At 42.5% G+C, this 14,886-nt stretch overlaps 1 protein-coding gene and 2 long non-coding RNA genes across 3 annotated transcripts; all 3 read right to left on the bottom strand.

Moving 5' to 3' along the window:
* Positions 1-224: 224 nt before the first annotated feature.
* Positions 225-916, bottom strand: LOC306964934. Its single transcript, XR_013793002.1, has 3 exons — positions 815-916; positions 515-741; positions 225-321 (listed from the first exon to the last, which is right to left on the bottom strand). It is a non-coding gene; the product is annotated as an uncharacterized lncRNA (long non-coding RNA).
* Positions 917-8,962: 8,046 nt separating this feature from the next.
* On the bottom strand, positions 8,963-9,993 carry LOC306963925. Its single transcript, XR_013792936.1, has 4 exons — positions 9,872-9,993; positions 9,753-9,806; positions 9,598-9,681; positions 8,963-9,078 (listed from the first exon to the last, which is right to left on the bottom strand). It is a non-coding gene; the product is annotated as an uncharacterized lncRNA (long non-coding RNA).
* Positions 9,994-12,385: 2,392 nt separating this feature from the next.
* LOC306964385 (complement C1q-like protein 2) lies at positions 12,386-13,390 on the bottom strand (the record flags this gene model as incomplete). Its single annotated transcript, XM_079558376.1, has 4 exons — positions 12,386-12,663; positions 12,741-12,872; positions 12,950-13,033; positions 13,222-13,390. 4 exons carry the CDS (start codon positions 13,388-13,390, stop codon positions 12,386-12,388), a joined length of 663 nt encoding a protein of 220 aa, XP_079414502.1.
* Positions 13,391-14,886: the final 1,496 nt, after the last annotated feature.

The following is a 14,886-nucleotide window of genomic DNA, read 5'->3' as shown; positions in this document are numbered from 1 at the left end:
TTTCATATGCAGGCGAATCAGGGTGGAGTTGGGACACAACAACGTAGGGTGACCGTTGCCAACGGGGAGCCAACTTGCCCTGGTCATGGCGACGGAAGTTTCTGAGCAGTACCCTTTCTCCTGGGAGTAGAGGTACATTCTGAGCTCTCCTGTCATACCTGTTCTTATCCTTTTGTTGTTGTGCTTTTGTTCGCGCAATAACATGTTTATAAGCTTTAGTCAGTGTCCGGTGATGATTAGCAATCCAGTCATGCATGTTGTAGGCTTGGGACTCTGTTGGAGCTCCTGTGGCCATCTCTACCGGAAGCCGGGCGTGGCGTCCTGTCAAAACAAAATGAGGGGTGAGGCCAGTGCTACTGTGTGCGGTGTTGTTATATGTGAAGAGCAAAGCAGGTAGGCTGTCTGTCCATCTCACTTTCTCCTCATCACTCAAGGAGGCCAACAAGGTTAACAGAGTCTGATTAAAACGTTCGCAGGCACCATTACCCTGCGGACGGTAAGGCGTAGTTCGTACCTTCTTGCAGCCGTAAAGATTGCAAAGTTGCTGGAGTACAGTGGATTCAAATGCTGATCCTCTATCCGACAGGATTCTTTCGGGACAGCCCCATATTTGGATCACATGTCGCCAAAGGGCTTGGGCTGTGGTGACTGCAGTTTGATCCTTTGTTGGCACGGCCCACCCAAATCTTGAGAATAGATCAGTCATCACCAAGACATACGGATAGGGGCTTTGGGGGTTTCCTAAGGACAGAAAGTCAATGGCCACCGTTTCCATGGGGTAAGAGGACTGTATGGGCTGGAGGGGTGCTCTTACCTCTGGCCCGGCTTTGTGTTCACAGCAGGCGGTACACTGCATTGTCCACTTGCGTACATCCTCCCCCATATGTGGCCAAAAGAACGATCTTCTCAATGATGCCTCAATCCGATTAGCTCCCATGTGTCCACAGGAGGAATGATAGCGTTCCCACAGTAGATGCTGGCATACCGGGGGAACGACTATTTGATGGAAAATTTCACCTGTTAGAGGATCTTTTATAGCACGCCGAAGAAGACCTTGGTTCAATTGGAGCTTGTCCCAGTGTCTAAGAAGGCTTCTGGCCAATTGTGGCGCTGCAAGTCTCACCTCTTTGAGGGGTCTCATGTCCTGCTGGAGCCATGCACAAACCAGCCTGAGTGCTTCATCCTTCTGCTGGTTTTCACGCCATTCAGTCACTTCGTCAAGCTTTGCAGTCACAGGATTAGAGTCAACACTTGTGCCGGGTCTACAGTTCTGTGGAAGCCTGGACAAAATGTCAGCATTCTTATTTGCCACGCCAGGTCTGTACTTAATTATAAATTGGTAATTTGAGAGCTTTGCCGCCCACCTTTGCTCAACTGCACCCAACTGAGCGGTATCTAAATGGACTAATGGGTTCTTGTCAGTGAAAGCTGTAAAAGTGGCCCCTAGCAAATAGTCCTTAAACTTATCAGTCACGGCCCACTTTAGTGCCAAAAGTTCCAGTTTAAAAGAACTGTAGTTTTGGTCATTCTTTTCAGTGGGGTGCAGACTCCTGCTGGCATATGCAATGACCCGTTCACGTCCCTCCTGAACCTGGGATAAGACTGCACCTAGTCCCTCCAGACTCGCATCGGTGTAGAGATGGAAAGGTTTAGAAAAATCAGCATAAGCGAGTACGGGTGTACTTAGTAAGGAGAGTTCAAGTTTTTCAAACGCTGTTTGGCACTCGGGTGACCAAGTAACCTTTTGTTCCTTTTTGCTCACAGCCGCAGATCCTCTCAAAAGGGCATGCAGCGGGGCAGCGATCTTGGCAAAGGCCGGAATGAAGCGCCTGTAGTAACCCACAAAACCCAAAAATGATCTAACTTCTTTTACAGTGCACGGGGGCTTCCACTGTTGGACCACTGCAGTCTTGTCAGGGTCTGTTGATACCCCTTCCTGGCTGACAACATGGCCCAAGTATTTGACTTTGCGTTGAAAAAAATGGCATTTATGTGGTTGAAGTTTAAGGCCATGTTTCGACAGACGCTGGAAAACCTGATCCAAATGAGACAAATGAGAGTCAAAATCGGTTGAGAATACAATGACATCGTCTAGATAGATCAGGAGGGAGTCATGTACCATACCACCTAAACATCGGTACATTAACCGTTGAAAAGTGGCCGGTGCATTACAGAGGCCAAATGGCATTCTGTCAAATTCATATAAGCCCAGTGGAGTGGTGAAAGCGGTTTTCTCCCTATCCTTTGGGTCCATTTCTACCTGCCAATAGCCGCTGGCGAGGTCAAGGGTGGAGTACCAACACGCTTGTTTGAGGCATGTGAGGGATTCCTCAATCCTGGGCAAGGGGAAGGCGTCCTTATGGGTAAGCGCATTCAATTTTCTGTAATCCACACAGAAACGCCATGACCCATCCTTCTTTTTCACAAGGACGATAGGGGCTGCCCAAGGACTAGAGCTTTCTCTAACAACCCCTTGGTCCAGCATGTTTTGTAGGAGGCTACGCAAGTCGGAATACAGAGATGGAGGAACAGGGCGGTATCTTTCTCTGCTTGGTGGTGCGGTTCCTGTGGGAATTTGATGCAACACTGCGCTGGTACGCCCAAAATCATCCTCATCGGCTGCAAAGACTGAGCTCCAATGCCGCAGAAGGTTATCCATCTTATGTTGTTGTTCTGGGCTGAGGTTTTCACCACGTAGAGTGCACACCGGGTTGTCTGATGGTGGAGAGGCGAGGGTTGTTCTCACGTCCACTTCCACCGTGCCTGGATCAGTTGCAGTCAACACCAGGTCCTGTTCATTACAGATCTGTTCAGATGACAGCAGAAAAACAGAAGCAAGTGCCTGCCTTGGAGGAATGGTGACAGGGTAAGGGTTAAGATTTTGAACTCTCACAGGTATCTTACCCCCCTTGAAGCTGCAGAGCGTCCGTGCCACTTGCCACTCCGTCCCCCCAGTTGTCCCTTCCACCAGGACCTCACCGTGAGGGAGCTGTGCTGTCCCCAAGACATTTGCCCACACCACCATCTCACTTTGTGGTGGGACCTCAATAGTGGTGTTTTTGGTCAGACGAGCAACACCAATCTTCCCATCAGTCAACTGGTGTTGAGCCACACTGTTACAAACTACGAAGGCTCTCTCCCAGTGGTTGTAAGCTGATGGGGTTACAGTCACTCTGAAGGCTGTAGTCCCAGGGTGGTTTCCTTGAAACAAAGACTCCCAGCAGCTAAATATGACATTCATCCCGAGAATAGCCTTGTCAGCTCCAAGACAGGAGTCCTTCACTATAATGGCGCCCTTGTCCCGCACTTCCACTCCAGCCACTTCAAAGTCTAAGACTACATAGCCTACATATGGAATTTGTAGTCCATTAGCAGCCTTAAGGGTCAGCCATTTCAGTTCTCCCGTGCTCCGAAGGGGCACATTATTAAACCATTTATGGAAAAATGTCTCTGAAAACAATGTCACTTGGGAGCCAGTGTCCAGAACACAAGGAATTTTTACACCTGAAGCCATTATCTCTACCCCTGGGCATGAGCCAACCATCTTATCCTTTAAAATTTCCGGTGACTTTTCCCCAGCTACCTGCCCTACGGCGGCTGGGGGTTCTAGTTTAAAGTAGGTGGTGACTGTTTTTTATTGGGACAGTATCTTACAATATGACCCACTTGTTTACACAGTTTGCATATAGGTCTCCCCTGATCGTCCCACTGGAATTCAGTTGTATGGCTCAGAGCTGCAGGCTGTCTCCGCCTAAATGAGTTATTAGGATGAGCGTAGGCTTGAACCGGTAGTAGTTGTTGTTTAAGCTCGTCAACAAGAGTTTTGCTTAGGATTGACAGTTGTTCCTGCATTTCCTGGCGTATTTCAGCTTTAAATTTTTCCTTCCAATCATACGTGGCATTAGGTGTGTGGGTAGATGTAATAGGTGTTTGTACCCTTGATGTCCAAGCCTGTTCTGAGCCAGCATGGTCGTCCTCTAACGCGCGGGCTTCATCACAGACCCTGGTGAAGGTAAGGTCGGGGTCACGCCGCACCAGCCTCTGGAGCTCCTGTTGGATGGGGCCTGCCCTCAGACCCAGGATCAGTTGGTCACGAGCAGTGATTTCATCCTGTGCACTGCCACCTGGCTCCTCTGTTCTCCACCTACTAAAAAGTTCACGGAGACGTAAAATGAATGCCCCTACGCTTTCTCCCTCCTGCTGCTGGCATTTAAAAAATTGGACACGTAATTGTGCTAAAGAAGTCCGTTTCCCATATAAACCTTTTAAATGGGATAAAATTTGTGCAGCAGTAGTTCTGAGGTTGGGATCAAGTAGTACAATTTCTCTGCGTGCACTGCCCTCTAGTGCCCCAATGACAAAGTCTGCTTTTTGTTGGTCACTGAGACCTTGGGCTCTCAACATGGCCTCAATTTGCCAAACCCATTCTCCAAATTTCACCTGATCACATTCCCCTGAAAATTTTGGCACCCAGGGCACCCCCATAAACCAAGGCATAACCATCGTGTTAACCATAGCTTGGTTGCCTGCCGGTGCAGCCTGAATGTCCACAGGTGCATTATTTGCTTCAGGCATGTTTGTGCCGTGTGGTAAGGGATCCTGCCGACAACGCCAAAATGTCGCAGTTTGAAATTGTTCAAGCCCGGGCCACACAGCACAATACACAGTTGAAGAATATGTACAAGTTTATTTTTAAAAGTCTTCTAGGGATAAAAACCGTTCATAAAAATTGTTCTTATAAAAACGTTGGTAAAAAGTGGGGTCCAAGATCGTCCGGGGCAATGACAATTAGGGGATGCGAGTCACCAGTGATGAGACCAGTCAAGAGGTACTAGCCGTCCGAGTCCAGTGAAAACAGCAGCGCCAAGTCGCCGGTCCCGCTTCTCCGCTGTGTTGATGCTCCGTCAGCTACAACAACAAAGTGCAATAATTGGTATGGGGCAGATTGAATGGCCAATACGCAGGCAGTTGATAACTCAGGGTGCGTCCCTTTATTCCTCTGGTTCCAGGCATATCATGCGAGTTCGCCTCCGCAAACGTCCCGCGACTCTTCCCCAGGTCTGCAACACCCCTCCGTGCAGTAGTAGGACAGTGCAGCTGTAAATGGTAACAGTGGCCGTCAGTAGACTACTCGCCCAAACCCTCAGCCCACACGCACACACAAGCGGCAATCATGGGTTCGTCCCTTCACTTAGCTGGTAATGGCGTGTCACATGCTGCTGCTGCGGCCCACTGTCCACGGTCCTGCTGCGTTGTCCGGTTGTCCTGCTGCGTTGCTGCTGCGTCGAAGTGCCGGCCTGTCGAGCTGTCCCTCGGTCCCCACGTCCACCGGTGACTGCCCTCCTCCGGTCTCACTTCCTTGTGTTTAAGAACGGAGTTCTCCGATTACTGCGTTCAGATGTCAGTCTCTGATTGGCTGGGCAATTTAGGTCAAACCATTGTGGCAGGGGTGCACTTAAACACTTCAAATCAAATATGAAAATAAAAACATGCAACCAAAACAAGCAAAGTATAATTAAAGTTAAGCAACCCTGCCCAATGCGTCCTCTCCTCCTGACAGTCCCTTTGGTGTGTCCGGTTCTATATGAGGCTGTGAATCTCTGGACCTTGGGAATAGTATAGGGGCTTTTCAACACAAACATTCTGTAATATGTGACCAAACAAAGACCAGACAGGTACACATCAACTCGTCTAAGCTCAGGTAAGAACATATCTCATATGTGGATGGAAAAACGGTGGCCTGTTCCTTTACCACATTAGCACATTTTCTGCAGTTCAGCTTAACCCGAATCTAAAAGCTTCTCGACTGAGACTCACAGCCTATAGACCAGAGATTTTTACTCGCGTTGTCATCACTTTTCTCGCCACTTTTTTGTTGCTTTTGCCACCTGTTTTTTTTTTTTGCGTTTTGTCCATTTTTGTGGAGTTTTCATCCAGTTTTTGTTACATTTGTGTTGCTTTTTTGTCGCCTGTTCCGGTGCGTTTTCATCCTTACGTCTCGTTTTTGTCGCTATTTTTAAACTTTTTATTCTCAGGAGGCTTTTAGATTTGGGTCAGGTCGAACAGGAGAATATGCGTCCGGTTAAGGTGGGGATTTACAATGTAGAGATTCATGGCCAGCTCACAGCTCTTCTTAGTCGCTGGCTCCCCTCTTCACTTTGAGCTTGTCGGGCTGAATGTGAGGGTGTGGAGTGATGTTTCTGTTGAGTCCTGTTTTCCTGACTGGTTGTGCAGGCCTGCTCTCTGTGTGTCGCTGTCTGGCCGTCCAGTGAGTCCAGTGAATGAAACATTTAGTGAAAGTTGTAGTCTACTACTTACTAATTACTACTGCTGTCCCCAATGCTGTCTGAACTGAAGATGGAAGACGGTTACATAATCGTGTCTATTTCAATATAACAACTTGTTTTTACCTCATTATGATCAAAGCCTATAAAAGCAGCTTGAATAAAGTCTGATTAGAGTCATTAAGTCCTGTGTGCTGTGGGTTGTGGGTTTTAGTGACTAGTGGGCCTTGCATGAGGGAAGGATTGCTGGCCTAAGCTCAAATAAAAGCGGATTGGCTGATGTTTAAAGTAGCGCTGAAGGGACATCGCTCCCACTTAAGCGCCTCCAAGAAAAGTCAGCCATTGCTTTAAAACACACTAATTTATAATGGGGTCTGACAGAGGACCATCTTTAGGAACTCAGCTGCCAATCAAACTCTCATGTAGTATTTGTGTGCCTGTGTGTGGACTTAAGACTGCTGCTATCAGTCTTATGGCCAAAACTCAATGTTAGAAATAAAAAAAAAAAATCTTTGCATTTCCCCCCCACGACAAGAGTAACATGTTGCAAATGGCAAACGTAAATGCTACATGTGGTGTTACAATTGTCCTGTGTGGGCGGATTTTCTAAGTTTGTGTTTGTCCTAATTCTCAGTATGTGTCATTTTGACAGGATGCTCTTTTCTGTAGCAAATCCTGAAACTCACAATGTCCAAATGCACAACCTGTCAAAATTCATTCTGCACGGTCTAGACCACCAACATAATAATTCAGGACTTATAGGACTTTAAATTAAATCAAGTCATGATTCACAAACGAGGTTAGTGACCAAAACACAAACAACATGCACCGTTTTTCCCTTCAGCAAAATGTTGATGTATCGTTCATGTATGAGCTGATTTGACCATTGTGACTTTAGAGCTGTCACTGGTCCTCTGTTACTTCTACACCTGGGTCAGTCTGCCATGTCAATGTAAATCTTTAATGGTGCTCACCGTTACGGCAGAAGCTTGTTGTGACAGCCCTAACAAGTGTGATGTGTCGTACTCTTCTGTAGTAGCCGCTCTGTAATGCTCAGGGGAGGTGCACTGCCCTGCACTGGTCCAAGAGTCGACAGTTATGGTTCTTGATGTGTCTAATTTCTCCATGTTCATCTGAATCACTGACGAAAACGTTTCGGTCACTGACGAAAACTTTTCGGTCATGAGCCATTATTGTTTCCTTGGGCAAGACACTCCACCTCACTGATACATGTCGGTATTAATAAAGTGTCGTGGGAGTAATTGGTGATATTTGGTACAGATTAGCAGCCACGCTTCTGTGAAGCTATTGTTGTAGCTTTCTTTTTCCACATTCATTATCTCTTTTGAATAGTAGTTTACATTACGATCAATAAGTTAATCAACTTTTTGATGCTATTTTTTACCATTTGTTTGTTTTGAACCAAATGATGTGTGCCTTCCATTTATCAGGGGCTTTATGGCTTTGCTTCCCAAAACATGCTCCAATTGAGATGTTACTTCCTGGTTAGAGTAGAGCTGGAGCAGTTGGCATGGCAACTGGGCGGTACAGCTGTTGGCACTGTTTTCACTCCAAAGCAAAATGCAAACGTTATCCGCCGATAACTCACCATTAGCTTCTTCTCTCTCACGCTTTGCTTCTCTGCTGAAGTGTCCCAAAAAAAGATATCTGTTCTTACACTTCTGCTTTAACACTGCATTACAGAGTTTAAATCATTTTGTTCTCTTCCAGTCATAGGGTTTGAATTATTTCCAGGAAAGTAGGCTACTGCATTTTATGAGTTTTTCTTGTTTTTTCTTTGTGGTTGTTATCTTGTCTTTATTGTGCTGTTTTAATGCCTTTTGCTCCCGCGGCCGATATGAAGTGACGAAAAACACATCCATTCAAAAAGTACCAAGTTAGCCTCACCACTAAACCCAACACATACATTTACAATTCATGGTGACGCCCAACCTGAGGCTACCTTATTAAAAAAATATTATATCTTTATTATAGTTTTTTGAAACATTTTAATTATGCTGTGAACCATCTTCTCAAAAAAGCCCTTATGTGTGTTTACATATTATGTCTGTTGGAGTTATTTTTAAAACAATGGTCTCTGTGTCTGATCCGACGGCAATTCTCCAGTAATGAGTGAGGTATGAACCTAATTCACCATAGTGTGAGTAGCACTGACCACTTTGACTTTTGAAGAAATAAAACAATAACAATGGACTTATTTTTCAATTAAAAAGTAACACAGGAAACATCTCTCTTTGCTTTTACTTTTTTGTTTGGTGAACAGCTGTGATATAAACACAGTCTCACATTGTGAACAGCAGGTGACCACTGAACGTGTTGTGGTGATTTGTGTTGTCAAAGAGCACACGGTTAACAGGCAAAGTGACATAAACCACATCTCTCTGCTCCAGGAGCAGTGTGACTGCGTTTCCCGCAGTGCCGTGCCCAGAAGACTGACTTTCATGTGCCATGAAAATGCCCACACCATTCTTCTTCAGGTATGCATCTGCTGCACTATTTGCGTTAGACAGTGCATAAATCTCAAAGTGGTACACTCCTCTGACCGGGGCAATGAAAAACCCTGCAGAAAATTTTGGACAGCATCACATAAACATGACTTTACAGGGAAACGTGACTTTGAGTATAGCTTGTGCTCATTTACCTGTCTGTGGATTGTAGGCATTTCCAATATTCGAGGCAACATGTTTGTAGACAATAGTAGTCTCAGCATCATGAGGTCCAAATGTCCGACTACCAGATTCCAGCAATGCAGCTGAGAAGGCCACTTGACTCACTGGAACAGCCAGCATTAATAATTGTACATGTTCTGCATTACATGCTTCTTTTTAAAGGAATAGGCCACCGTTTTTAAATACTGAGAAATGTTCTTACCTTAGCTTAGACGAGTTGATATGTAGCTATTTAAATACGGTTACACGAGCCTTTACAAGATCCAAGTATAGTCACACACAATTAAACATGTCGATTTTATTTAAATAGGGAATATGTGGAAGAGCTTGGTCGCTTCTAACTTCACTCCCGTTTGGGGCCATAGAGGAGAGGAGGAGAGGCTACATGCTAATGCTGTCTGTGCTCTGTTTACGTGACTGAGGGCAGTGTCTCAGTATTTGAAAATGGTGGCCTGTTCCCTTAATACAAACACATTTATGATCAAAACTTTATAGTAAATCCTAAACATGTTTCCTTTTTACAAACATGAAAAATATTGCTCTGAAAAAATATGTTTTTCCAAATATTATTTCACTATTGTACTTCCATATCTCAATGAAAGATTATATTGACATAATGTTACCTGTTTTGTCTTGGGTCAGAGCCTCTACTTTGCTCTCAGTGACTGTGGAGCTGGCCTTCAAAGTCAGAAACTCAGCTGCTTGAACTAATTTAACACAGAAAATGTTAGCTGCATTTCAGTCAAGCTAAAATATATATGTTCCTAGAGAAACCAACCCTTTAGATCGTCTTGCATCTGTTTTTCAACTTCTCTCAGTCTGGCTGCCTGCGCTACGGGTCAAAAATACATGAGAAATGAACCTATTCACAAAAATATTCAGTATATAGAGGTTTACCTTGGTTCTCTGCCTGTAGCTGCCCAAGCTTCACCTTCTGTTCAGCCAGTGCAACACTTAATTCTCTGAGCACTGTGCTGGCATCTGACGGACAGGCTATAGGGGTCTCCTCAGCCGAGTGGAGGGAAGGCATCAGCAACAGCAGGAGGAAGACACCAGCGTTCTCCATCTTTATCTGACAAAGCCTGTATGAGTTCTGTCTGAAATAGTCCTCACAAATGGATGAGAAGGGATAGTTGCAGTTTTATCCCATCCAGCACACATTTTAAGTTACAAAAGTTAAATATTCACGGGTGTGTTAAATCTGAGTTACTCATTACATAGTCAAGGCCAAAACTTCGTCTGTTTAGATGCATTCAGTTTGACATTACTTTGGCTTAGCACCAGACAACAGTGTTTGTGTGATGCTGTCAGTTTAGAATCGCATTAGTTACCCAGAATTTGTCTAGACTTTTACTCGTAATTACCGTTGAATCCGTTTGCTTTGGAATTGTGTATACGGGTCATTCCGCCAAATCTGCCTTTTCAGCCTTAAAACTGTTTTTTTTAAATGATTTTTTAATATATATCTTTTAAATTGGCAAATGTTTAGGTGTACAAAAAATGTATGGGGGCCATTTCAGCCTCTTTTTTTTAATGGATGTTTCCTATTTCTCTGGTAGCAGGAATGACAAACTTTGACCAATTTGCCATTTGCAGGTTAATGCTAACACAGAAGCACATGCTGTACCCACTGAAACCACATTCCTTGTAGATACTGATTAAATAAGTTAGACTAGAAACATGCCTGGATTTACACATTAAATATTGGTAACAGATATGACGTGCCATTTAAAAAAAAAAATATTGTTGAGATTGTTTCTAAATTATTAAACATCACGGTAACACTTTATAATAATGGTACATGAGTTCATGTAGGATTTCATGAACTTATGCATGAATTAACGCATGATTTCATGATACATTCATGTATGAAGAATGTATGTATCTTTTTACTTTGAGCAATTTTACATTCATTTTATCTTCCAAAATTCACACAGTGGATTCTCAAAATGGCTGAAGCAATAAGCTTGTAAGTGCCTACCCCATGCAGTAAATCATGACTTCTCAGGAACAAACATGATCATTGGTTCATGGATGACTTCATCCCTGAATTAAACATATAATTACTGTAATGAATGTACATGAAAATCTTAATGATTCATCATGAGGATCACATAAGAATACCACAAATTCACTAAAATAGCAATGAAATGACAATAAAATGATCAACCAATCATGATCATGAGGATGATGCATGAACATCATGACTCATATGGGCGGAAATCTACTTGCAAATTATGGACAAGAAAACAAAGTATAACTTTATGCATGAAATCATGCATGAATTCATGCATAAGTTCATGAAAATCATGCATGAACTCATCTAACATTATTATAAAGTGTTACCAATATAACAAAAAAATGTCAAAATAATGGTATGTAATAGTAGTAGTGGCTGTTTATTTCCTTGGGATGCAAAAGGCACTGTTTTGGCGGAAATACAATAATCACATGTGTTCATTTATTAGCTCTAGCACTATCTGGGCAAGATACATTTATATTATATTTTCAATATAATAATTGTAGAACACAGTCTGCTGACAGTTGGAGATTAATCAGACCCAGATTAAGGCCCAAATGATGTGAGCCTTCCATTTATCGGGGGCTCTGCGTTATAGCTTTACTTTCCAAAACATGCTTCATTTGAGATGTTACTTCCTGGTTGGAGTAGAGCTGGAGCAGTTGGCATTGCAACAGCTGTCGGCACTGTTTTCACTCCAAAGCAAAATCTTTGTTATTCCGGAAGTACGCGTAGGCGCCACCATCAATTGTGCCCGCCCCTTTTCTCCTATCAGATTACATAGTACTGGAGAAATCAAGATAAAATCAGTTACCACACGAAAACAAAGCCGATTTTTGGCTGTGCAGAGAAACAGTGCAGTGTTGACATGTTGGTGCACGTGAACATTTGACATTTTACACAAATCAATCTACTAAACATCAGATTTAAACATTTTCCCTCGTTTACCAGAATTGTCTGTGCAACGGAAGTGCCGAGACAAAGCAAAAAAGAGGCAAAAGTGGGTGGGGCAGAATAAGGTGAATAGTCTTTTAATATTTTTTTTTAATGTTAATTATCTTGTGTACCATCTCCCCAAAATAGCCCTCATCTGTGTGTTTACAAACGGTGCAACGGTGTAGTGGAATTGAATCAATTCCTATCACAAGCTTTTATGCTCATTGTTTTTTTGTTTTTTTTCCAACTGTTTTTAATCTCTATTGCAGCCACTTTTAATGGTCTACTCCTACTTTGTGTCTGATCCCACAGCTCCAGTATGAAGAAGAGTGAAGTATACCAAATTCACCATAGTGCTGCTGGTGTCACTGACCATGTTGACAATAGATTTATTTTTCAATGAAACAGTAACACAGTAAGAAAAATCATGTTTTATTTGCGATATAAACACAGTCTCACATTGTGAACAGCAGATGACCACTGAACGTGTTGTGGTGATGCGTGTTGTCATAGAGCTGACATTTAGCAGGCAAAGTGACTTGCACCACATCTCTCTGCTCCAGGAGCAGTGTGACTGCGTTTCCCGCAGTGCCGTGCCCAGAAGACTGACTTTCATGTGCCATGAAAATGCCCACCCCATTCTTCTTCAGGTACGATTCAGCCGTACTACCTCCGTGAGTCAGTGTATAAATCTCAAAGTGGTACACCCCTCTGACCGGGGCAATGAAAAACCCTGCAGAACATTTTGGACAGCATCACATAAGCATGACTTCACAGGAAAACATGACTTTTGACATTTATGACATTTACCTGTCTGTGGATTGTAGGCATTTCCAATATTCGAGGCAACATGTTTGTAGACAATAGTAGTCTCAGCATCATGAGGTCCCAATGTCTGCTCTCCAGATTCCACCAATGCAGCTGAGAAGGCCACTTGACTCACTGGAACAGAGAATCAAAGTATTTATAATTGCACATGTTCTGCATTACATTCTTCTTTTCTGTGTTTTTAACATTACCTGTTCTGGCTTGGGTCAGAGCCTCTACTTTGTTCTCAGTGATTGTAGAGCTGGCCTTCAAAGTCAGAAGCTCACCTGCTTGAACTCATTTAACACACAGAGAATGTTATCTGCTTGCACTTCAGGTCAAAAGGAGATTTATGAGAAATTATTCTACAGAAGATTATGGAAATCAAAAATATGGACAACAATATAAATAGTGAATTATTAATTCAGGAATAAAGGGGTGACAAAAAACAATTCACAAAAATATTCAGTATATAGAGGTTTACCTTGGTTCTCTGCCTGTAGCTGCCCAAGCTTCACCTTCTGTTCAGCCAGTGCAACACTTAATTCTCTGAGCACTGTGCTGGTATCTGGCGGACAGGCTATAGGGGTCTCCTCAGCCGAGTGGAGGGAAGGCATCAGCAACAGCAGGAGGAAGACACCAGCGTTCTCCATCTTTATCTGACAAAGCCTGTATGAGTTCTGGCTGAAATAGTCCTCACAAATGGATGAGAAGGGATAGTTGCAGTTTTATCCCATCCAGCACACATTTTAAGTTACAAAAGTTAAATATTCACGGGTGTGTTAAATCTGAGTTACTCATTACATAGTCAAGGCCAAAACTTCGTCTGTTTAGATGCATTCAGTTTGACATTACTTTGGCTTAGCACCAGACAACAGTGTTTGTGTGATGCTGTCAGTTTAGAATCGCATTAGTTACCCAGAATTTGTCTAGACTTTTACTCGTAATTACCGTTGAATCCGTTTGCTTTGGAATTGTGTATACGGGTCATTCCGCCAAATCTGCCTTTTCAGCCTTAAAACTGTTTTTTTTAAATGATTTTTTAATATATATCTTTTAAATTGGCAAATGTTTAGGTGTACAAAAAATGTATGGGGGCCATTTCAGCCTCTTTTTTTTAATGGATGTTTCCTATTTCTCTGGTAGCAGGAATGACAAACTTTGACCAATTTGCCATTTGCAGGTTAATGCTAACACAGAAGCACATGCTGTACCCACTGAAACCACATTCCTTGTAGATACTGATTAAATAAGTTAGACTAGAAACATGCTTGGATTTACACATTAAATATTGGTAACAGATATGACGTGCCATTTAAAAAAAAAAATATTGTTGAGATTGTTTCAAAATTATTAAACATCACGGTAACACTTTATAATAATGGTACATGAGTTCATGTAGGATTTCATGAACTTATGCATGAATTAACGCATGATTTCATGATACATTCATGTATGAAGAATGTATGTATCTTTTTACTTTGAGCAATTTTACATTCATTTTATCTTCCAAAATTCACACAGTGGATTCTCAAAATGGCTGAAGCAATAAGCTTGTAAGTGCCTACCCCATGCAGTAAATCATGACTTCTCAGGAACAAACATGATCATTGGTTCATGGATGACTTCATCCCTGAATTAAACATATAATTACTGTAATGAATGTACATGAAAATCTTAATGATTCATCATGATCATGAGGATCACATAAGAATACCACAAATTCACTAAAATAGCAATGAAATGACAATAAAATGATCAACCAATCATGATCATGAGGATGATGCATGAACATCATGACTCATATGGGCGGAAATCTACTTGCAAATTATGGACAAGAAAACAAAGTATAACTTTATGCATGAAATCATGCATGAATTCATGCATAAGTTCATGAAAATCATGCATGAACTCATCTAACATTATTATAAAGTGTTACCAATATAACAAAAAAATGTCAAAATAATGGTATGTAATAGTAGTAGTGGCTGTTTATTTCCTTGGGATGCAAAAGGCACTGTTTTGGCGGAAATACAATAATCACATGTGTTCATTTATTAGCTCTAGCACTATCTGGGCAAGATACATTTATATTATATTTTCAATATAATAATTGTAGAACACAGTCTGCTGACAGTTGGAGATTAAT

This window comes from Gobius niger, assembly GCF_951799975.1.
Source record: "Gobius niger genome assembly, chromosome: 6".
Lineage (NCBI taxonomy): Eukaryota > Metazoa > Chordata > Actinopteri > Gobiiformes > Gobiidae > Gobius > Gobius niger.
Note: the sequence above shows the minus strand (reverse complement) of the source record. Positions and strands in the feature narration are given on the sequence as shown.